At 56.2% G+C, this 21,342-nt stretch overlaps 3 protein-coding genes across 5 annotated transcripts in view; 1 reads left to right on the top strand and 2 right to left on the bottom strand.

The window, feature by feature from the left end:
* The first annotated feature begins 168 nt into the window (after positions 1-168).
* On the top strand, positions 169-6,395 carry PGAM5 (PGAM family member 5, mitochondrial serine/threonine protein phosphatase). The gene is made up of 6 exons (XM_078857392.1): positions 169-687; positions 2,230-2,420; positions 2,907-3,032; positions 3,613-3,698; positions 4,865-4,995; positions 5,703-6,395. Exons 1-6 carry the CDS (start codon positions 194-196, stop codon positions 5,848-5,850), a joined length of 1,176 nt encoding a protein of 391 aa, XP_078713518.1. The 5' UTR covers positions 169-193; the 3' UTR covers positions 5,851-6,395.
* A 54-nt stretch (positions 6,396-6,449) lies between these two features.
* LOC144932985 (phosphatidylinositol transfer protein beta isoform-like) lies at positions 6,450-14,809 on the bottom strand. The gene is made up of 11 exons (XM_078857395.1): positions 14,734-14,809; positions 14,154-14,184; positions 12,899-13,047; positions 11,834-11,925; positions 11,506-11,513; positions 11,312-11,386; positions 10,131-10,214; positions 9,303-9,380; positions 8,658-8,768; positions 7,971-8,093; positions 6,450-7,617 (listed from the first exon to the last, which is right to left on the bottom strand). The coding sequence occupies exons 1-11, from the start codon at positions 14,751-14,753 to the stop codon at positions 7,567-7,569; spliced, it is 822 nt and encodes a 273-aa protein (XP_078713521.1). The 5' UTR covers positions 14,754-14,809; the 3' UTR covers positions 6,450-7,566.
* Positions 14,810-16,887: 2,078 nt separating this feature from the next.
* Positions 16,888-21,342, bottom strand: part of TTC28 (tetratricopeptide repeat domain 28) — a 36,579-nt gene continuing 32,124 nt past the window's right edge. For all 3 annotated transcript variants that reach the window (XM_078857397.1, XM_078857399.1, XM_078857400.1), the window contains 3 exons: positions 20,556-20,736; positions 19,989-20,096; positions 16,888-19,670 (listed from right to left, as the gene is read on the bottom strand). In XM_078857397.1, the coding sequence (XP_078713523.1) occupies positions 17,866-19,670; positions 19,989-20,096; positions 20,556-20,736 (2,094 nt within the window). In that variant the 3' untranslated portion in view covers positions 16,888-17,865. The remainder of the gene's footprint in view (positions 19,671-19,988; positions 20,097-20,555; positions 20,737-21,342) is intronic.

Here is a 21,342-nt window from a genome sequence, read left to right as displayed (position 1 = left end):
TAGCTTCCCTATCCTTGTTTGTATTGTTTGTTATCGTAACTCACTGACCCGCCCCTACTGGACGAACTGATATAAAGAGCTTCGTAGCGCATCGGATTTACACTGCGGTCTAAACCAGGGGTCGGCAACCAAAATAACAAGAAGAGCCATTTCTTTCCAATTCGGTACAAAATTCAGTATTTCAAGAGCCGCAATGCATCTGAGTACATACTGTACATACGTACATATTGTCAAGAAGCAGCCCGTAAAGAGCCGCATGCGGCTCCGGAGCCGTAGGTTGCCGACCCCTGGTCTAAACCAAGAGTCTGCTGCTGGCGTGGCCGCGCGAATCTGCGGACGCCAATGCGCGAATAGCGGCGCGCAGCGCAGAGCCAGACGCACGTGCGCAGCCGCTCGCTCCTGTTGTCTCCAGGTCCACTCATCATCCCCTTGGGCCCCCCCCCCCGAGTCCCGGGGTCTCCTCCCTGCTCTTCCCGTGCACCACACCGGACCCCTCGGAGCCATGGCGAGGAGGAGAGCGATCGGCCTGGCGTGCGGCCTGGCCGCGTCTGCCGCGGCGGTACTCGTGCACAGATCCACCCTCGACCACCCGCCCAGCATCAACGTGGACGCGCCGCCCGTCAAGTCCGCCGCGGACAAGACCCCCGCGGTGTCGACTTTGGCCTCCTGGGACCACAACTGGGACCGGTAAACGCCGCGCTGGGCCCCTTGGACGGCCAAGCCAACACTGCCTCACCTCGATTTGACCCCATCTCACTTGAACCCTTATCCGACTCGGCCGCTATGCCCCCAGGTCGCCCTCGCGTGTACTGTTGGTCGGTCCACTGCTGGATCAGGCCCCACCCTCCCCACCACGCCGTGGGGCTCGTGTAGGTTTGGTTGGCCATTCCTCGCCACGCTGGTCAGTGCGTGTCTGTGAAGGCTGGTGGGCATAGGCGCTCGCCCACCCGGCGTCCGTCAGGCAGGCGCCTTCCCAGATTGGGCGCGTTCAGGGGGGTTCGGTCGCCGCTCTATCAGCGGGGAACAGCAGTCCCCCCTCTTGCGTTGGCCCTTGTATGGGACCGCTAGCTGCTGCTGCGTTTCGGCGATCGAAGTTAAACCACAGGCCTCTAAATGAAATGCCATCATCGTCAGTCATCACCAATCCACTGCTGGATGAAGCCCCCCCCCCCTCGTTGGGCTGCCGCTCGTGCGCTGGGGGTCGCGGAGGACGCGGCCCCGTGGGGGCGCGAGGCGGCGCGCCGAGCAGGAAGCCGGTTTCCATGGTGACGTGAATGAGTCACGGGCGGTGGGTCGGGGGGGGCTTGAAGAAAGTTCTCGAAGTGGGGAGAGGCCAAGCGGCAGGAATGGGGGGAGGGGTACAGGGAAATGAAGCTCTATGATCCCACGGGATGCGGACTGAGTCCACCGCCTGCCATTGGGCACAGAGCGGGCGGGCAGAGCGGAATGAAATGTGTGGACTCGGGGTAACCATTAACACCGCCCCCCCCCGCCAGCATCACAACACGTTCTTTTTGGAATTGAACCTCATGGCGGGACCCCGGGGTCCCATCAGCCCCCCGACTCTCACATGAACTGCGTTGCGACGTAATTTTATGTCTGCTGAAGGCAAACGACACGGTGATCTGTTCCTCTCGACGAGCTCGACACGATGCGCTAATCAAAGTTTCACAGTTTTGTTTCTGACTACGGCATTCGTCCTCGCCGCTGCACTTGGACACAACACGGCAACGGATCGATCCGCGCCAGGCGGGTCGCGGCGTTTGTGTGGGACGGAGTCGCCACAAATAAACTACGATTTTGACTTCCGTTTATTCGGGACCCCGGGGTCCTGCCATGAGGCTCAATTGGCCAAAGCTCCCAATGCAGGAACCCTCCAGAACTGCAGTTTTGAGGCTCTGGCTTAAAAATGTACAAAGGACTTACTGGAGTGAAGTTTGGTCAAGCAACGCTACCCCCCCCCGCCTTCAGTTGTTATTTGGCTGCTGTTAATTATACAGCGAAGACCTGCAAATGGCTTTGGTTTGTGTGAGATGGGAGCGGTGGAATCGGCGCATGTGCTGCGGCCAGGCGGGTTGCTGTGTGCGCAGGACCGCGAGAGATGGCGGCGACTTGAGGCCTTCATCCAGCGGTGGATTGATCACGGCCGATGATTAGTCCGTGATGGGTTTGGACCCCGACACGGTGTGACCTGCTCTCTCAAACGCCGCCCCCCCCCTCCCGTTTTAGGCGCCAATCCACGTTCCTGGCGGCGAAGGCCAAGGGGAAGGAGAGCAGCGTGAATGGTGTTCAGGAGCCGGTGCAAAACGAGAAGGAGAAGCAGAGGGGCCATGGCGCCACGCGCCACATTCTCCTCGTGCGCCACTCGCAGTACAACCTCGCCGGGCCCACCGACGAGCAGCGCTTCCTCACCGACACCGGTGAGCTGCCAGGGTCCGGGGGTCAACGGTCGGTGTCGTGGTAGAGGCAGGATTAGAGATGGGGTTTGTAGGTTAGGGATTTGTGGATGGAATTGGGGTTAGGAGATGCAGGTTGGTTAGAGGAGGAGTCGGCAACCTGAGGCTCTTTAAGGACTGCTTCGTGACGCTGAATGTTAAGGACCGTCTCTTATATGCACATGCATTGTGGCTCTGGATATATTGAGATTTTTTTTACGGAATTCAAAATAAACGTCTCTTATTTTGGTTGCCGACCCCTGAGTTAGAGTTGGGGGTAGAGTTATGGGGACAGGTATGGTTTTAGATGTAGGGTTAGTGGTAGGGTTAGTGATAGGGTTAGGGTAGAGGTGAGGCAGCACGATAATCTCCGAGTTGGATGTCAAAAGCCACATGCTCGCTAACAGCACTTGCCCCAACAGTTTGTGAAGGCTATACCAGGGGCATCTTTGTCTTGGTTGTGGCGAGCAGGGCGTGAGCAGGCCGAGCTGACGGGGCAGCGGCTTGCCAGCCTGGGCTTCCCCTACACCCGCATGGTGCACTCCAGCATGAGACGCGCCACCGAGACGGCGCAGATCATCAGCACGCACCTGCCCGGTGAGCCACCGTGACGCCGTGTGACGCCGCGCGCCCCCCGTGTGCTAGCCGTGGAATCCCACGTCAGCATTTGGGTTCGCACGGACCCAACGTGTAGCACATTTTACATATACAGTACAAAGCATATTTGACCATCGTAAAGCCACTCAGATCAATTAGCCGGCCACATCCATGCTTTAGAACATGCAAACCGAACACTTGATGCAATTGCGTGTGTGCAAATTGTTCACCTCCTGCTGTAAAGACTTTGCTCGCAATAAAATGTCAATAATGTATATAAATCAACAGTCCAAGTAAACAGAACCCCCCCAACCACGAGGGAGATTTTCCTCATTGATGTTGTGCTAAGTGCACCATCTTAGTGCTGTCGTCCCTGTCGACTATTCGTCACGTTGGGTCTGCTTGTTGTTTGCTAATAATGAGTTTGGTACAAAACATCCCCACATTTCCCCTCTAATTGAAGTGAATCTCTCACGCCTGCTAAGTAACAGGCAGCACGGCAGATGGTTGGGGCTTGTACCAGCGACCTTTGCCCCCCCCACCCCAATGTCCCTGAGCCAGCTGTGTTGTGTGTCAACAGACGTGGCCCTGAGCAGTAGCGACCTGCTCAGGGAGGGCATGCCCATCCCGCCCGAGCCCCCCATGCGCCCCAAGCCCGACTTCCAGGTGAGCCCTCGCCAGTCCTGGACGGGACGAGCCGGCAGCTTACCTCCTCGTCTTCTTGTTTTGCACGCGGTTTGAAAAGCAACGGATCGAGTTGTTTTCGATGCTTTGGCCACGGCTCACGATGATGATGATGCCGCCGAGTTTCGAGAAGCCAGTTGATGGCGCCTACCATCGCCAGATAGATTCCATTTATACCTCCTACACGAGCGCGCGTTGGCAAGGCTCCAAACTAAATGGGGCCCCTGTGTAGAGGGGGGATGAGAGGCCCTAGTGAAGGCCACGGACACAGAAGGACACAGTGACGGAGATAGAACAAGAGCCGAGGAGAGTGACAGACACTGAGAGGAATGCAAAGAGAAACCGGGAAAGAAATGTAGATACACGGACAGAAACGTGTCGAGACAGACGTGGAGAGTAACGGGGAGAATCCTGGTGGCCTCTTCAAGAGGAGGCCGAGTGGCCGCGCCTCCCCGACCCTGCTCAACTCCAGCACTGCTCCTCCGTTCACGTTTCGGGCGTTTGGGATTCATTCTCCAGATGTTGTCCAGCAGTGTGGTCACTCTGGTTGCAACGACTCAAAGCCAATTCTCGAACAGGAACTGATGATCACCAATGTTTTTAAAGTATATGCAACTTACCTTTAGGCGAATGGAGTGGATGAGACGTATAACACAGACAAGACGACGGTAGAAATGACACCAAAGACAATTTTTCAACACTTGCATCAAACGGTAATAATTCACCATTGGAACCTCCTTTGCCAGTAGCAAAATATGATAATTGTTTTTTTACCCTAAACCAATGATCATATTTTGCTATTGGCAAATGAGGTTCCAATAGTGTAAATGCTTACCCCGAGCTCTCATACTCTGATGGTGCATTGTCTTTGAGTTGTGCGCCTTTTGGCGTCATCTGGTCCAACACCATGTGAGACTCGGCTCTAAGGAAAGCTGTCTCGGGTGTGGACCAATCAACTTCAAGGACAGTGCATACATTATCAGAGTTGTGTTTTTTGTTCGCATTCCGACCGGAGGTATTGTGGTCAATGCAAACATGACTCCTTGTAAAAAAAGGTGTCAGTTTTGTTGACAGATAAAACGGTCATAATTCACCCACGAGTAGTGTGCGGAGGAGGCGATGGGCAACGTGGTCGCATGTCTCCGCAGTACTTCACGGACGGGGCGCGGATCGAGGCGGCGTTTCGCCAGTTCATCCACAGAGCAGAGCCCGAGCAGCAGGCGGATTCGTACGAGATCATCGTGTGCCACGCCAACGTCATCCGCTACTTCGTCTGCAGGTGAGCGAGCGCGACGGGGCAGCCTCGCCGTGACAGCCTCGCCGTGACAACGCCTACAGACGCGTTTACAGCCGCCTCTTAATGTGCGGCGTTTTTTTGTCAATCCGCTTGTGGAGGGGGGGGGGGGGGTCCTACCCGCTCCGTGCGGGTCCTGGGAGTCATTCCACGTTGGGCCGTGCGGAGAAAGCACGGGAATGGACCTGTGCCATCGTGCTTGGATAATGGCATTGATATAGATTAATTCCACAATCTAAGCATAAAGCAAGGCTGGCCATGGCATGTGATGTATGTTGAACTTCTATAACACCGTGTGTAGGTGTAGCCAACCGTGCCAATTGGAGGTGCGGGGGAAGGACAAAATGTACCCACTATGCCCGTTGGATGTGGCGAGAACTACAGGTGGTGAGATCCACGCTGGCTGGTGGTGTTGTATAGGTGGTATTGTGGTGGTGTTGTGGAGGTGGGGAGAGTCATGCTGGCAGTGGTGTTGCGGTGGTGTTGTGTAGGTAGTGTTGTGTAGGTGGTATTGTGGTGGTGTTGTGGAGGTGGTATTGTGGAGGTGGTGAGAGTCATGCTGGCAGTCGTGTTGCGGTGGTGTTGTGTAGGTAGTGTTGTGTTGCGGTGGTGTTGTGGTGGTGTTGTGGAGGTGGTATTGTGGAGGTGGTGAGAGTCATGCTGGCGGTGGTGTTGTGTGCCGGTGAGTGCAGGGCGCTGCAGTTCCCGCCCGAGGGCTGGCTCCGGATGTCGCTCGACAACGGCAGCATCACTTGGCTGGCTGTGCGGCCCAGCGGCCGGGTCGGACTCCGGTCGCTCGGGGACTCGGGCTTCATACCGGCCACCAAGCTGACACACTGACAGCGACCCACAAGCCGGCTCGCCAACGGTGGCCGATGAGTCGGTTATCCTGCCCGCCGCGGCACCACGCTCTCTCCCGCTTCTGGAGGTCTTGATTTAGTTTTTTAGGGGTGTCACTCACCGGACGCTCGTCTCGAGTCTGTGCACGTGTCCAATAAAATCGTTTTGTATTGTCCACACAAACGAGGTTCTGGGCGTGTAAATAGAAAAGACTGGGAAGCACCTGGAGAAATTGGTCGTGCGAGGAACTGCGGGAGGAAAATGAGCTCAAGGTTGCTGTAAGATGATATGATGGGTGGACTGCAATGAAGGTCATTGCCCAAAACGTCGCCTATTCTGTTTTGTTTCTAACGCCACAGTGTTAATGAGGAACGTGTTGAGTTTTGTTGTGTTCGTGCACCGCTGCTGTTGCAGTGTCGTCAAATTATTTGGGGAAAAAACGGAAACTTTGGAGGAAAACCTGCCAGAGGCATCACGGAGACTGAATCCCTCGTTGGGGCATGCCAGGGTCAGCAGGGACGAGATTGGCACACGCGCTGCAGATTAATAAGGGCTTGCGTTTATTTTCTAGATTAAGAAGCAATTAAACCACAGTAGGAGACAAGGGATACGGTTTTAATACGAATTATAAAATTGCGTTGTTTAGCGCACGGGGTTAAAATGCACCAGTAGTCACACAGAGGATCTAAACCGGCTACGCGTTCACTGCACAATACGTCTGACAGGAGACTGCTGCACCGGCGTACGGCCACCACAGAGGTTCACATCTGCAGTTTAATTACAAGCGCTCTATGCCCGTTGTACACGAAGCATGTGTAGTCTCTCTCTCGATACCAGATAATAAAATGATTAAAAATTCACAATGATTCGCCACGTGAGAGCAGCCCCCCCCCCCCGTCCCCACCCCGAGCAGAACCCAAGCCTGGCACGGCCTCGGAAAAGCACCCTCGCCAGAGCTTGCGTAAAAAAAACTTAAGCCCAACCACCAACAGAAGAGGAGCGTGCGCGTCTACACACGCAGAGCGACGATGAACACAACACTGCAATAACCGGAGCCCCTCCCCCCGGGGTTACACCAAGCTGTCCACAGAGGTGCACCTCAACCCACCCACGTTCAAGGTACATTGCACGTGATCCATCGCCAAGGCAGCAGGGGGCACCTGGCCAGGCCCCGATTGCCAAATGGGCTGTGTCCTTGCGTCTGGTGGGATCCACCACAGCGCATATTACCGTGGCAATGGGGAGGTGTGCCCAGTGCAGAGATTAAACCCCAGCACCACAGTCTGGCCCCTCCCCCGCCCCCCCAAGCTGCTCGAGAATGTGGTGGTTTCTGCAGGTTTCCTGGCTGCACTCATGACATCTGCTGCCGGTTGGCAACGTTCCCATGTAGGAATAACTTATAAAACTGCATCGAGTAAGGACTGGAAAACAACAAATGCTACTGTAAGCACTTTACAAACGTGACTGTCCGGCCACGTTTTAGATATCTAATGACCGACCACGCACAACTCAACAAGGCTACATGTAAAAAAAATATCACTCGACATGATGTCACTTTTGACAATTGGTCCGTAAGTGCGGGTCGACAGCGAGACTTGTGAGAGAAATGAAACGGAGTAAAACGCTGACTCGGGAAGCGCTGCTGGCGTGCAGGCCGAGCGGCTGGGGTCGGGGTCAGCGATGCCAGCAGCGGCTTGAGGGCGGCGCCGGCACGGCCTACTCGTCCGCAGCCGCCGTGGTGCCACGCACGTTCCCCTTCTCGCGTAACTGTACACACGTACAAGCAAATTCATGTCAGCATGCGTCAACGCACAAGCGGTCAAACGTTCGCTGCCGCCAGACCTCTGTTTTCCAGGTACAAATAGAGCGGCAGCTTTAACTCAAAGCCGAAGATCTGAATCCAACTTGCTGGCTTTAAAAGATAACGGCCAGCCCATCACGCGAGGCGGCAAGTGAATTCCCTCCGCCGTAAACGCACGCACGCGGCGTTCGCCAAGACTGCAGCCTGACCCTGTGGCCATTTCCTGTCCGGCTCCGCCACCTTTGCCGAGAAAGCATTTTCAGTCTTGGCTCTTGGTAACCGCGACCTCGTGACTCCGTGCCCTCACAGCCCCACTCACCTCGTCCAGCTCCCGCTTGGTTTCCTCCTCCATGCGCCGAATGTCCTCCATGGTGAGGCCAACCCAGCGGTCGATCCAGCAAAAGAGCTGCCGGTGGAAGTTGGTGAAGATGCGCCGCTCTTGCTGCGGGGTCAGGGTGCAGGGAAAGAGCGACGCAGCTTGAGTGGACATGCACGCACGTGTGTACGAGTGCTCGCTATACCGGGGGATCTTTGTTTTTCTTCGTACACATGGCTCAAGCCCCAAGATCCACGACTCCAGCACATCTCCCTTGACAAAGAGCAGTGCAGCAAAACAAATTGTTGTACTGTATTTAGATGCTCCCCACCTTCACCAACCCTAACACAGTGTGGAAGGCCCTCATCTAGCAGTGGATTAACAACAGGGCTGTGCTCGCAAATGGTACCTAATACAAAGCTTGGGTGCATAAAACAGTCAAAGTGATTTCCTGCTCAATTGAGTATTGATGTGGTGCTCATGTTTTGTTTACAGTCTCGAACACAGTTGTGGACATTCTACATTCCTATGGCGGGGGCGAGTGCATCCATAGGGAAACCGCTTGATTTCCCCACAAGTGGTATATATTTTATCGACCCTGGAAGGATGATGGACTGGGCACATACCTACAAGGTTTTTTTTGGCGCATTTGCCTTTAACGGTGCAGACTGGTGGCAAGGGCAGACGCACCTTCTGGATGAAGCTCTCCATCTTAGTCTGCAGCCCCCACCACTTGAACTTGACCGTGACCAGCTTGTAGGCGCACATGTGCGGGCAGTCCTCGCGGTTCTCCAGCTCCGCCTGGCATCCAGAAGCACGCAGACATACCGCCGACGGGGACGGTGAGCGCAAGCGCGCTGCATCGTCGCTCACCGGCAGTCGGCCACCTCCTCGCCACTCTTCGATTGCTACTACCGTGCATTGCCACGAACGACACTCGACGATGATGCCAAGCGTGTTGAGGGCTCGGTCTACCAGACTAACCGCTTCATCTCACCTGTACTGTGTCCAACCACCACCACCACCACACTGTAGGACACAACATTTCTCTCTGTGCTTCTTCCCTTGCACTACTCCACTCTGGAATTCCCTCCCATTATCGTCTCTCTTTCAGCAATCCTTATAACCTTTCTAAATCCAAGAAGATACACATACAATCTTATCTCTTACACCTTCACGAGTACCGTTTTGTCGCTGGCCAATTGGCGTTTTGGTTCTGTGCTCGGCAACTGGCGTCACGCTAAGCGTAAACTCTTAACAAGACTAAACATTTAACTTGAAAGGGAATAAACAAGGAGCTACAACGAGCACGCGTTCCGAGCAAGAATGTCGCACCTTCCAGTTGGGACCCAGAGGTCCTCTGCTGGTCTTTGTGGACTTGAACAATGCAGGGTCCTCCTCTGTCTTGTAATCCTGAACAGCGCACACACGCACAATGTCACATGCACACAGCGCTAGACAAAATAAATATGATTCACTCAAGCAGACAAAAAGACACCCAGACCCACTGTAGGTGGTTTGTAAAAATCTTCAAGTGGTGGACTTTTCACTCTTGACGCTACCACACACGGCTTCATCGTAGACGACGTTCATGCAAGATACCGAACAATTTGCAAGAGAAGGTGCGCTTACATTCCTCACAACTGGCATATGCACTGCAAAACAAAGGAGCGGTCACTCCGGAGATTACGTTCACCGCAGAGATGGAGCGATGGAATCAGCTTGAGTGAAGCTGTTAGATGGATTGCTGACATTTGGAATTGGTGCGATCATTCTCATAGCACGGAGCGATGATCGCACAGAAAAGTGCGGCGATTCACAGACGCAGTCTGCAGTAGTTTCATAGTCGGGGGCGATGTTGCTGTGTGTGAACCCATTTCAGTAATTTAAGTAATTTTCTTACTTGACAACGATAAACAATGACGCTGGCACACAATGGCCCACTCTGTTCGAATGAAGTTGGGGGAAGTTTAACGTCTGCCGTGAAGCAGAGAGCGCACATTTAATGGTCAATATATGCCTCTAGCAATAACCAGATGGCTTGGGGTGTGCCCTGCACTCAGCGGTGGATTGACCATGGCTGGCTGATGTTGATGTTGGAGGTGGATTGACCATGGCTGGCTGATGTTGGTGTTGGAGGTGGGAGGGCTGTGCCGGACTCACCGAGGACAGCACCTGGTTCCGGTCGCCGATGTCGATGTGCATCACCTCCACCTGCTTCCAGGTCGGTTCGTCCAGCCCGTGCACCTGGACGCACCAGGCCGGGTGCACACACGAGAGGGTACGCGCGCACGTTTACGCGCCGATCCGCGGTCACCGGTTCCCGACAGCGGCGCACACGGTGATGCCGTCGCCCGCTCCGGTCGCTTGCCCGCAGCGTTTCGGATATTCACCGTGGGGCTATTCCAGAAGGGGTCCGCTGGCTCGCTCACCAAGCTCAGCGTGAACACTCAATCACTGCCAGCCAACTCTGTGCGCCGAACAAAACGAACCGGGAAGCCAACACTGCGCTATTGTGCTTTACACCGGCCTGCGTTGTCACTAACGACATCATGAGTCAAGTAAAAATACGTGATTACAAGTAGTCTGCGACTCGACATTGTGCGAGACTCAGAAGTGTCCTGGAAATGTCGTGACAACACATGCACACACAGAGTATAAACCCACGCTGGCTTCTTTGGCCAATGTGAGTTATTTGTATTACCCGTCCCTCCATCCCATTCTGCCCCCAACAGATGGTCGCATAATGAACTTAATAATTCCATTCACTTGATCTGCCTGCTCTCAACAAAGCCCTACCACTGTCTGGCCAATGTGGATCATGTGGATTATCAAGTTTTTTTCCAAAACGCTCCCCAAATAAGGAACCTGTCGACGCAATCACCAACTCCATGCACAAAATATTTGTTTTAATCCACCTAAACGCGGAGATCCACTCCCAGGCATTGTGACTTTGGCTCTTGCCACAGGGCCAAGTGCATTATTACGTAAATACTCAACCCACAGACGAGACCCACCCAGAGAGGATGCCACACCAGGTGCCCCTTGTTTGCTTTGGCGCTGGTGGAGAAGCAAGGGGGAAACAATGCCAGACCTAGCGTAGCCTAGCAAACGTGGGGGCTAGAAACCACCGTATCTCTCCGGATGACTTGTACGAGACAAAAAGTGTTTGTAAACGAGCAAACGGCTCGATTTTAGCAAACATTCGCCCCATCGAACGCACGCACGTTGCCAAACCGAAAGCACGCTGGCGAGCCACGTCTACAGGCAGCGTGCAGCAGCGGTGCGACCGGCGAGCAGGCCTGTAACGGCAGTGACTGCAAACCGGGAACCAAAACACTCACGTTCTCCTGCGTCCCCATGTCAGGTTTGTGCCAGGTCTCGATTTTCACAAAGAAGTCATCCTTCATGTACTCGTTCTGTGAAAACGCACGCAGGCAATGTCACGAACGTGCAGTCAGATGGGAAAAAAATGTGGCGTATAGGAAATGGATTTGGTTAAGTGAAGCGTGATATGTTGAGTGGAATTTTCTCTTACCGTCACAACTTGGGACGTTATATTGATCAAAGTGGGGAAGAGAATAAAGAGAGAAGCATTATATTTGGGACCTCGTGACCAATATCAAATTTCACAATGTGCGATGTGATGATGATGCGTAATGTGCTGTGGTGATGCAATGTGTGATGATGATGTGATAATGGTGAATGTGTGATATGACTTGTAATGCGATGTGCGAAGCGTCGATGGAGAATGTGTGAAAGTGAATCTAACGATGGTGTGATGCGTGACGTGATGATGACGTGAAGATGGTGTACGTGTGGTGCGTGGCGATGTGATGAAGAGAGAATGGTGCAGGGGAACTCACTGGTTCGACAATAGGGGTACGCGTTCCACGCCTTCTCGTGAAACACGAGGGACCCCTCGGGGGCAAATATCCTCACGAAATTGGGAACCTTACTGCAGGCCACCAAACGCACACACACGGGCACACACACACCCAACATCAGGACCTTCGCCAGGAATGTAAAGGAACATCAGCAAGCACGATTACTGGGCTTTACTGAGATGCGATTGGCTGTTTGTGGTGGGATCTACAGAGTACAATGGAACATCCAGAGTCAAAAATCCTCGTAGTTTACACCGATTTAGATTGGAAATCTCACGGAATGTTTCAATTGTGCCATTATTACAGCACCGTGCCTAATGAACAATTTACCTTGGACGCGCCCAATCTCATCATATCTTAGAAGCTAAGCAGGTTGCAGCCTGGATAGTGCTTGGATGGTGAACGACCAAAAAAAGGGAAATATCCCCCCTACAGCCTGAACAGACTGTTGGGGGGCAAGTGCTGTTAGCGAGCACCTATGAAGGCCGGCACAGCACACGAGGGGGTCGGTGGTCAGTGGCGATGTCAACACACCGCACCAGGTACTCATTTGAGGCTGAGTCGACCCAGGAGAGGCCCAGGACCAGTTCGGATAATCGTCACTGGTGTTGGCCGTGAGCAGGAATCGAACTCGGGTCGCCTGGTTTGTAGCGCAGCGTAGCGCTAACCACTACACCACCGCTCCCCATGGTGTACCGCCATGCACACACACACAGGGTGTTGTTACAGGATGGGTGGGTGGGGGGCGACGTGGTGGGCAGCAGACAGCAGTGCAGAAACATGCTCCCCTGTAAGCTGTAATTATAAACAGTCGACGCTGCCCACCTTCGCGCGACATTAATATAAACACACACACTCCATGCATTTTCTGTGGTGATATTCGATCTTCACCTTGTTTTCTAGAAAATAATCCATTGTATAAATAAAAACAACTTCGATCGGAAAAAATATCAAAATTTCCCGGTCTCAAAGGGCGTGGGGAGGGGGGGGCGATTGCCCCCCACGCCCCCCCGGATGCCCCGCGGTGGAGGGGTCGCGGCGCACCTGTGCACGTGGTAGATCTTGTGCGTGTACTGCCCCTTCTCGCCGCCCTCCTTCTCGTAGGGCTCGTTGCGCAGCACCTCGATGCCTTCGCCCCCGCCCGTCTCGTTCTTGCTCGCCTCCGCCACCGAGAAGAGCTGCCCCACTTGGTACTGGGGTCACGCGAAAGGGCAGGGGGGGGGAGTCACGCGAAAGGGCAGCAGGGGTCAGGTCACATTCAGGGGCGAGGCCTTCTGAAAGGGACATGGTCACGTGCTTGTCTGTGAATGAAGAGACTCGCCGCCAGACGCATTTTGCTACTCCCTGCCCCGAGCAAAACTCTCGCACACCGCGGGTCTGCTTCGCGTTAAATAGGCGTTGAGTCCGTGTGGCCGTCTCGTATCCGCACACCGCACGCTACGGCTGCACCCCGAGGCGAGGGCAGTGACCCGGCTGTGCTGCCTCGAGCACTGGCGTGCAATCCCCGGCAGTGCTCAGAGCCACTCCGACTCTGGGACCAACAGCTTCAGTTTTTTAGTTTCAGTTGCATTTATTTGGTATAGCCCTGTGAGCCAATCGGCTCTTGAATCAGGTGCAACCGCAACAAAAACAAGAACAAGAAAACATCTTAAAGTGACTATGTGGAAACAGAAATCCAAGAAAAGACAGCAAAAAATTGCAGAAAAAGCACCGTACACCAACACTGTGCAAAAATCCCAGTGGGATGCAAGTCAAACAACAGCAGCCACAAGACAACTGAGATTAAGGCCATCAGTCTAACTCCGTACTACAACAAACATGGCCAAACCAAAAAACTTTTCGAAATCACCAAAATAAAGCCGTAAAATGTAACAGTGATCATAGGAACTGTGACGGAATTTTCACAATAAACGACATAAACAACATGTACCACCACCAAACCCTGCAGCCATAGCTGGCTGCATGAGTCACTCCACAACAGCAGGAGCATCAGTCGGAGTATCAACATTTTAAATGCACACTTAAGATCAGCACACTAAATCAAAACACAGATCATACTTTGCAGCGGTCATCCGGAGCGAAACATTTTATTTTATGCCACTGAGCGACAGCGCAGTCGGTGGTGCGGCGGCCCCTCTCTGAAACCTCGACACCCTACCTCGCAGGCCCCCCAGGGATCGTTCGTTCCCGATCGAACACCGATAAGGGACCTGTCACCCCCCCCCCCTCCCCCCCGTGAGAAGCCGCGGAACCCGTCCAGCAGCTGTCAGACACGCGGAGGAACCCGCGGCGAACTTACCTCCTCCACGGAGCATGGCAGCAGCACCCGGCTACGGGGGGGAGGAGGCAGAGGAGGCGAGAAGTTAGAGGGAGCGGTGGGACGGACACCGCTTCAGTGTGGTGCAGTGGTGCGGGCGTGCGGGAGGGAGCCGAGGGAACTCGGGGAGGCAGCGGGGTGAGGGTCAACCTCGGGGGGGGGGGGGGGGGGCAGGGGGGGGGGGGCCTTGGGGAGGAGAGCGGCTAAGGGGACTGCGGGGAGCCGAGACGGGAGACTCTGCAGAGGCACCGCGGGGACCGCGGGGACCGAATCCATAATGGCCCCGATAGACCCCGCGGGGACCTGACGGGGAGAGACGAAGGCGGCTGCCGGGGAGCGAGGGGGCAGATGGAGCTGAGGGGAGACGCGTGGGGAGACAGCGGGAGACCGGACGGGGTGAGAGGGGGTGAGAGGGGGTGGGGAAACCCACGGGTCGTGGAAGGGACCCCTGTCCCTCAAAGGGGGTAGGTGCCGGGGTCCCCTCGTCGGCCCCCAGGTCTATCCACCACCACCACCTCCACCTCCCTCCACCTCCTCCTCGCCGCCATTGAGCGGGACTCACAATTCCTTGACGAGCACCATGGCGAGCCGGCCCGTGACGTCACGCCGGAAGTGACGCAGCCTCCAGGTTACGCCCCCCCGCGCGCGAACGATTGTGGGACGAGTGTGGGCGGGGCCACGGGGCGAGCGGCGGTTGGTGGAGACGTGGGACCACGTGGGCAGTGAGCCCGGCCAATGGGACGGTGCGGGTGTTGATCTCGCCCCGCCCCCCTCCAGCACAGCCGCCGGAAGTGGCGCGAGACCGGCGGAAGTGGGCGCGGCTTTTAGCGGTCGGTGCAACACGTGGTTGTTTACCTGTCACGCAATGTCCACGTTCTTGTGGCCGGGGCCAGTGCGCCACAGCAGTCAAGGAGTCTTCAGTGATGCCCCCGCTCAGTGGAGCGTCGAGGCGGCGCTCATGTCCTGTTTGCAGCTTTGAACCAGTGGTGGAAATTCGCATGGTGGAGCGAGTCTATGCATCGGGACAATTCGATATCAATCTTCTTCTTGGTTCTTTCGGTAAAGTCACGTAGAAGGGAATTAATAAAATAATAAAAATAAAACATAATAAAATAATTCTCACGACGTTTCGGCCACAACGCAAGCAGCCGTCCTCAGGTGAAGAACAGGTCTGTCGGGAAGACAGCGTCTGAATGAAAAAAAATCATCAATCTTGATTTGCAGCTTTCGTGACTGCAGGGATCCATACTGAAGACGTGTTGCGATCGAAACGTCGTGATGTTATTTTTCTACCTACGTGACTTTACCGAAAGAACCAGAGTACGATATAATCACTTTCGATTACGTTAATAATAAGTGCATGTAGTTCTGCTTGCAGCTTGTATTATTTATGACTTGTGGTGGGCCAGCCGGGGGCAGCGCAGCAAAATCCCACGTGTTGTTTACAGTACCCCATGTGTCTCCCCTCGTATCGTCGTTCTCGGCAAGGGATTTGTTGTTTCATGCATCTATCCCAGAGCGTGACAGACGGACGGAAACTCGGAATTATATAGACAGACACCACCCGCACTGCCCAGCGTGAAGTGGTTCAATGACCCGTACGGCGTGAGATTTGCCATGGGGAAGACGTTCAAGTTCTGAACATAAAAGCACTTTTTGACTTCGAGGACCCGTTTAGATCTACTTGAACTAGACTATGAACACACAAAGCACGCTTCCCGAGCGTGGTACGTCCATCGAGGCGGCGTCAACACACTAAACCTAAGTCTGTCGTCGATATAAAAATGCAAAAACGGTTGCACTGGCTGGGATGTGTGCAGAATGAGGTTGGAGCCCATAACCGAAACAGACACTGGAGCGGTCTCCACGAGTCTGGTGATCAAGGGGGTAAGAGAAGGCCTAAGAGCAGAGGTACGGGGCAGTTGGTGAAGGTTTCGTGTTGCGAGATGTTAACTCCCTCGCCTGGTATGCAGCAATGGGTTCGATCTGGACCCTGACGCCTGCTGCTGCTCTATATTTGCAGTTTGCGTGTTACTCTCCCGGTGATCGTGTGGATTTTTCTCCGGGTCCTCCGGTTTTTTCCTCCACATTTAGAAAAATGCGTTGAGGGTATTTGGCTGAAATAAATGCCCACTTCATTGAGCTATCATTTGTGGCCAGGTCGCTTTTGAAAAAAGAGCGATATAGCGAAGTGGGTTTCAACTGGTAAAATAAATCGTGTAATAGTTTGATCGTGTGCAGCCCCACGCGCTTGGCTAATTGCGTTGATGTCTGGGCCACTCGCCGAGTTCATGCGAGATGAGTGACTCATGGGGCTACTAATCTAGCAGCTGCCCGAGTGTGTATCAAGACGGGGAAGGAGGAGGGGTGGGGGGTGAGCCGCGCGTGACGAGGGCTGTCGACACCAGAAGCGAGAGTCTGCTAAACACTGCGGGTTGTGACAATGTGGAAAAAGAGTGTTAATGTTGATTATGTCATCGCTGTTGACTGCAGAGTAGGCCAGCGAGTGTAACTGGGAAACGAACAGCAAGAAATCCACATCGCTTGCAATTCACTGGAGTCATATGCCGTGCAAACACACGGCAGGTGCCGCCGGGACGTCGTCTACGTTCGGAGTGCTGCCGATGTTCGTTGCTTCGCCGCCGAGCGCACGAGTTGCTCCCCGCGTCTTTGATGCCGCGGTGACCATCGACAAAAGCTCTCTCCAGACGGCGCATCGTGTGTACATTATTTTATATATATAAAAGACGTATAGTACACGTAAACAAATTAAATACTGATTGAGGCGCGCCAGCGGAGTCCGCTTGAAATTCATAAATACAAAGAGAAGAGGGGGAGGAGGAGCGCGGAGTGGAGCCGAAGGGTCCGCCACGTCGCGCCAACTGGACCCGAGCTGGCGCCACCACTCAGACACGGCGCGCTGGTGCGGAGCCCTCGGTGCGACCGATCGTTATTCTCACTCCGAATGGGGGACGGGGGACGAGGGACGATGATTGTGCTGGCATGACGTCCCGTCTACGATGGCAGGCATAATTTCGGCACATTGTTATTGGTAATTCACTTTTATAAAATTGTAGCGCGGATTGCTTCTGGTGCTGCCATTAATCCATGGGGAAGAGAAGACGTCGGTCCGTGCCACGTGAAGTGGCACAACTTTAATGGCACCAATTTAATTTAATGGCCAATAAAACCAAATTATAATTTGACAACCGCGTCATTTGAAAAGGTCATCATGTAATATTTTTTTTTGTTAAGATCTGCACCATTAAAGTTTTGGCACTGTAAGTGGTTTCTGGTCTGCACCCAAGGACTGTGTATGGAAACGCAGATGCCCACGGGTGGGGGCATAATTGTGCCTATGAGGATGTATATACTACCATAACAGGATGTGTACCAACCTCAGGGGAGTCTCCTAGACACAACGAAGTATTTAGGGCCTTTTAAAAACCATGACCGTTCAGACATGTTGACAGCAGAGTTCATTTTGGCATAAACAAGCCACGCATCGCTCAGCGACGACGCCAAGAGGCATGAAACCGCGGCCCTCCCCTCTGCTGGCAGCGCAGCACCGTGGAAGTGAACAGCGGAGCAATGCGCCGTCCGTCCCGTTACCAAGCTCCTCACGTGGAGAGACCCCGTGCGGCACGAGGGCCCGACACCTCCACCAAACCGTGGCCTCCTCCTCCGCGCCGCCTCAGCATTTGGACGCGGGGAAGAACCGCTTCCCCGGCAGCGCGTTCTGTCCACGCCGGAACGGCATACCCGAGCCCGTGAGCGTCTTGAAGGGGCCCGACCGTCCCACCAGAGGGGGTTTCAGCGAGCACTTTTTGGTATCCGCGGGGGTGCCCCCGACCTCCTCGGGGCCGGAGGGCGGAGCGCCCCGCGCCGCGAGTCCCGCGAGGAGCTGCGTGTCGCTCTTGGAGTTGGGGATGCGGCGGGGCGCGTCGTGCGGCGGGGACGCGGGGGGCTCCTCGGCTCCCGTGGGCCCGGCGTGCCGGGCGGCTCCCGCGGCCAGTCTCCGCGCCTTCGCGTCGACACCGGGCGGGCAGGGGCCCGGCTGCTGGCAGGGCCACGAGCTCGAGTGGAACGTCTTGAGGTTGTGCACGGCCTGCACCTTGTTGTCCACGAGGCCGAGCGGCGGCGGCACGGCCTTGGCGGGGCTCACGCACAGCGAGCCCGGCGCCGAGTGGGACGGCGACGGCGTCGCGTCGGAGCTGCAGGGCGAGGGCCGCGCCCCTGAGCCCGCGCCGGGCGACACGTTTTTGGGCGAGTTGGAGATGTGGGCGCTGTACGGGGAGCTCGGATACTTCAGTTTCATCCGGTGCAACTCGGCCAGGCGCCCGTCGGTCCCCGCCGGTCCGCCGGCCCCCCGCGTGGGAACTGGCGGATTCCTTTCAGCCGTGCCGTGGAAATGAGCGAACATGGACGACAGGTTCTTATTGAGCTGCGTCAGGCTGTTGATTTTCTGCAGCGACGACACGCGCTCGGGGGGCTTCGGTTTGGCGGGACTCCTCGGCAGGGAGGCGCCCGACGACAGGTTCCGCAAGGTGGCGGAGCCGCCCAGCTTGGAGAAGGCGCTCGTCTCCGACGTCACGATGCTCGAGGGGCCCCGGGGCGCCGACAGGCTCTTGCTGCGGGGGCTGGTGGGGCCCGGGAGGCTTGCGGCACTCCTCTGCAGCCGCCCCACAGCCACCATGTGCGTCTGCGTCTCGGCCAGGATCTTCTGCGCCAGCTCGCCAGGGTTCATCCGCTTGTGTTGCTGCTGCTGCTGCCTGGGCTCACGGGAGCCCGAACCGGCGCCGCTCATCTCCGTGCCGGACGCGTCCGAATCCCCCGCGTCCAACGAGTTTCCCACCGACAGCTTCCGGCGGCCGCCCCCCAGAGTACCCCCTAGAGTACCCCCAAGGGCGGCCCCCTGCACGCGGCGGAATGGGGAGTTGGCGCTGGGCGCGAAGCCGTTCCGGGGCGACATGGGCGCGCTGGCGAAGCCGTGCTCGCGCCTGCAGCTGCCACGCTGCAGCGAGCCCGTGCCGGGCACGTACGACGCGGGGGAGAGTGGCGAGCCGGGGCTGCCGGGCAGCGAGTCCAGCATCTCGCTGCTCATCTCCGAGAAGGCGTCGCAGTCCTGCTCGCCGTTGGCCGACGCGTCCGCGAACGCGCGCCCGTGGGACAGCCTCGGGGACAGCAGCGGGTGCGAGCACAGCGACTTGGGCCTGCCGTGGCCAAACAGCGAGCGCGGTGGCAGCGCCCGGCCGCTGCCGCCCGCGTCGTCCCCGCAGAAGGAGGAGCAGCTGGGGGCCGAGGCAATGGAGCTCAGGCTGTAGACGGAGATGGTGTCGGAGGCCGGCAGCATGTGGCCGTAGCCGTATGGGGGGCCCGGGTCGTCCGGATCGCACCCTCGCAGTGACAGGGGCCCCATGCCCGTCTGTTCTGACGACACGAGACTCTCCAAAGAGCTGGCGCCCTCCAGGTTCGAGTGCTTGGCTGCCTCCGAGCAGTCTGCAGAGTAAAGGGGGGATTGTTATTTTTTTTCATAACTCTTTCCCAATCTATGTTGTGATGAGATGAAAATATTTCCATTGGGAACTCTGGCAAAAAGCAGTGTGACATCCTCCTGTGTTAGAGAACACCACAGAACGACTCCTGAGGTCCCTTCAATTGCCTGCTATCCACACTCTCAGCTATAATTGTTTAGAATTCCGCACCGACAATCGGCGCGTGTCAGACACGGGTGAGCGGGTGAGTGAGCGGGCGAACGGGCGGGTGCGTGAGCGGGCGAGTGAGTGAGCGGGCGAGTGAGCGGGCGCGGTCGCTCACCAAACAAGGCGAGCAGCGAGTGCAGCGAGAACTGCAGACACCGGCGTGATGCCTGGCCACTCGTCCTCAGCAGCACCTCCTCCTTGCCGACCTCGCACAGGTCGAAGCCTACTCGGGCCCCACAGTGACCCACACACCTCCGATTAGCACAGTTGGCGACATACGGTGCAAAAGAAGTTCAACATACATACAGCAAGCGTGTGCACATGAGAGCAGCGTTCACACAAGCGACACTCCCTCCTCTGCTCCCCCCCAACCTCAGAATAACTGCCATAACCCTTTGGTGTCCCATTGGAAGGGTGCCCAAGCTGTTTACCACTGTCAGTCTTGGCGAATGTTGTCACGTCTCTTGGTTTTTATTAAATAATTAATTAACGCTTGGTGTAGAATTCCCAATGCTTAACAACAATAAGGCAAGTCATTCACTTGCCCAAGGTAACCCACATAGCTCATAGTGACCCACACACACACCCACAGTGACCCCACACATCCAGTGACCCACACACCCAGTGACCCACACAGCATGCACGATCACGGCACCCTGCCACGTGACCGGTGTTGCCGTACCGAGTGCAGCGAGCAGCTCGTGGCACCCCGGCGTCTGCCACAGCTTCACGGCGACCCTGGCGGGTTGAGCCGCCGTGCCCCCCGCCGGAGTGTCGGCGCCACCCCCTGTCTTGCCGGTGCCGTCTCCACCGCCGCCGTCCTGCTCTGCTCCGTCCGAGAGCTGCTTGAGCGTGTGCCGAATCTGCGAGGGGACAAGCGGAGCACGTCTCGGCTGCGGCCTCACGGGAGGGCCCAACACTTCGTTTGTTCCGTCCTCAACCGTTCGGCACCTCCCAAACATTGCCTCAAGTTTAACGGGCGCTTCTCTGGCAGGGTGCCACGTTCCGAGCCGGTTCCGGGCCCCACCCAGGGCCGGCGCTACGGCAACCTTCGTCGCCACACGACCGAAGAGCTGGCGCAGACCGCGGCACCGGTAACGGCGGGGTCAGCGCCCGCACCTCCGACAGAGCCCGCTAGCGAACGCGTTCTAACGCTACTGATAGCCCATCTAAGCAAGCGGCATGCAGGGAGACGCAACGGTGTTAGTTACGAAGGTGAAGCGGTGACACGGCCACGGGTAACCAGCATGTGCAGAGGTGACACGCCGTCCAGGTGCACAGCGCACAGGTATGCAGGTGAACGAAGTGTGGGCCCACGCTGCTGCATGCGGCCCCGGTTACCACATGGGACGTCCCGGGCAAGAGGGCTGGGTCACAACCTCTGTTAGAGCCGGGAGGCGAACGGGGAGCGGGAGGGTGGGGAGGACTCGTGGGGCAGCCCCTCCAGACCCATCGCCGGCGTCTGCGTT

Source organism: Lampetra fluviatilis, chromosome 6, assembly GCF_964198595.1.
Source record: "Lampetra fluviatilis chromosome 6, kcLamFluv1.1, whole genome shotgun sequence".
NCBI lineage: Eukaryota > Metazoa > Chordata > Hyperoartia > Petromyzontiformes > Petromyzontidae > Lampetra > Lampetra fluviatilis.
This window is presented reverse-complemented; position numbering and strand designations above follow the sequence as displayed.

What these genes read in the sequence shown, in the direction of transcription:
- PGAM5 (XM_078857392.1), top strand. Translation starts at nt 194, where the DNA reads ATGCATCTGAGTACATACTGTACATACGTACATATTGTCAAGAAGCAG. An exon ending in TGGGACCACAACTGGGACCG is followed by an intron (nt 688 to 2,229) that starts GTAAACGCCGCG and finishes CTCCCGTTTTAG; the next exon opens with GCGCCAATCCACGTTCCTGG. An exon ending in GCCCCAAGCCCGACTTCCAG is followed by an intron (nt 3,699 to 4,864) that starts GTGAGCCCTCGC and finishes ATGTCTCCGCAG; the next exon opens with TACTTCACGGACGGGGCGCG.
- LOC144932985 (XM_078857395.1), bottom strand. Translation starts at nt 14,753, where the DNA reads ATGGTGCTCGTCAAGGAATT. An exon ending in ATGGTGCTCGTCAAGGAATT is followed by an intron (nt 14,185 to 14,733) that starts GTGAGTCCCGCT and finishes TCCCCCCCGTAG; the next exon opens with CCGGGTGCTGCTGCCATGCT. An exon ending in ACATGGGGACGCAGGAGAAC is followed by an intron (nt 10,215 to 11,311) that starts GTGAGTGTTTTG and finishes TGGTGCGTCCAG; the next exon opens with GTGCACGGGCTGGACGAACC.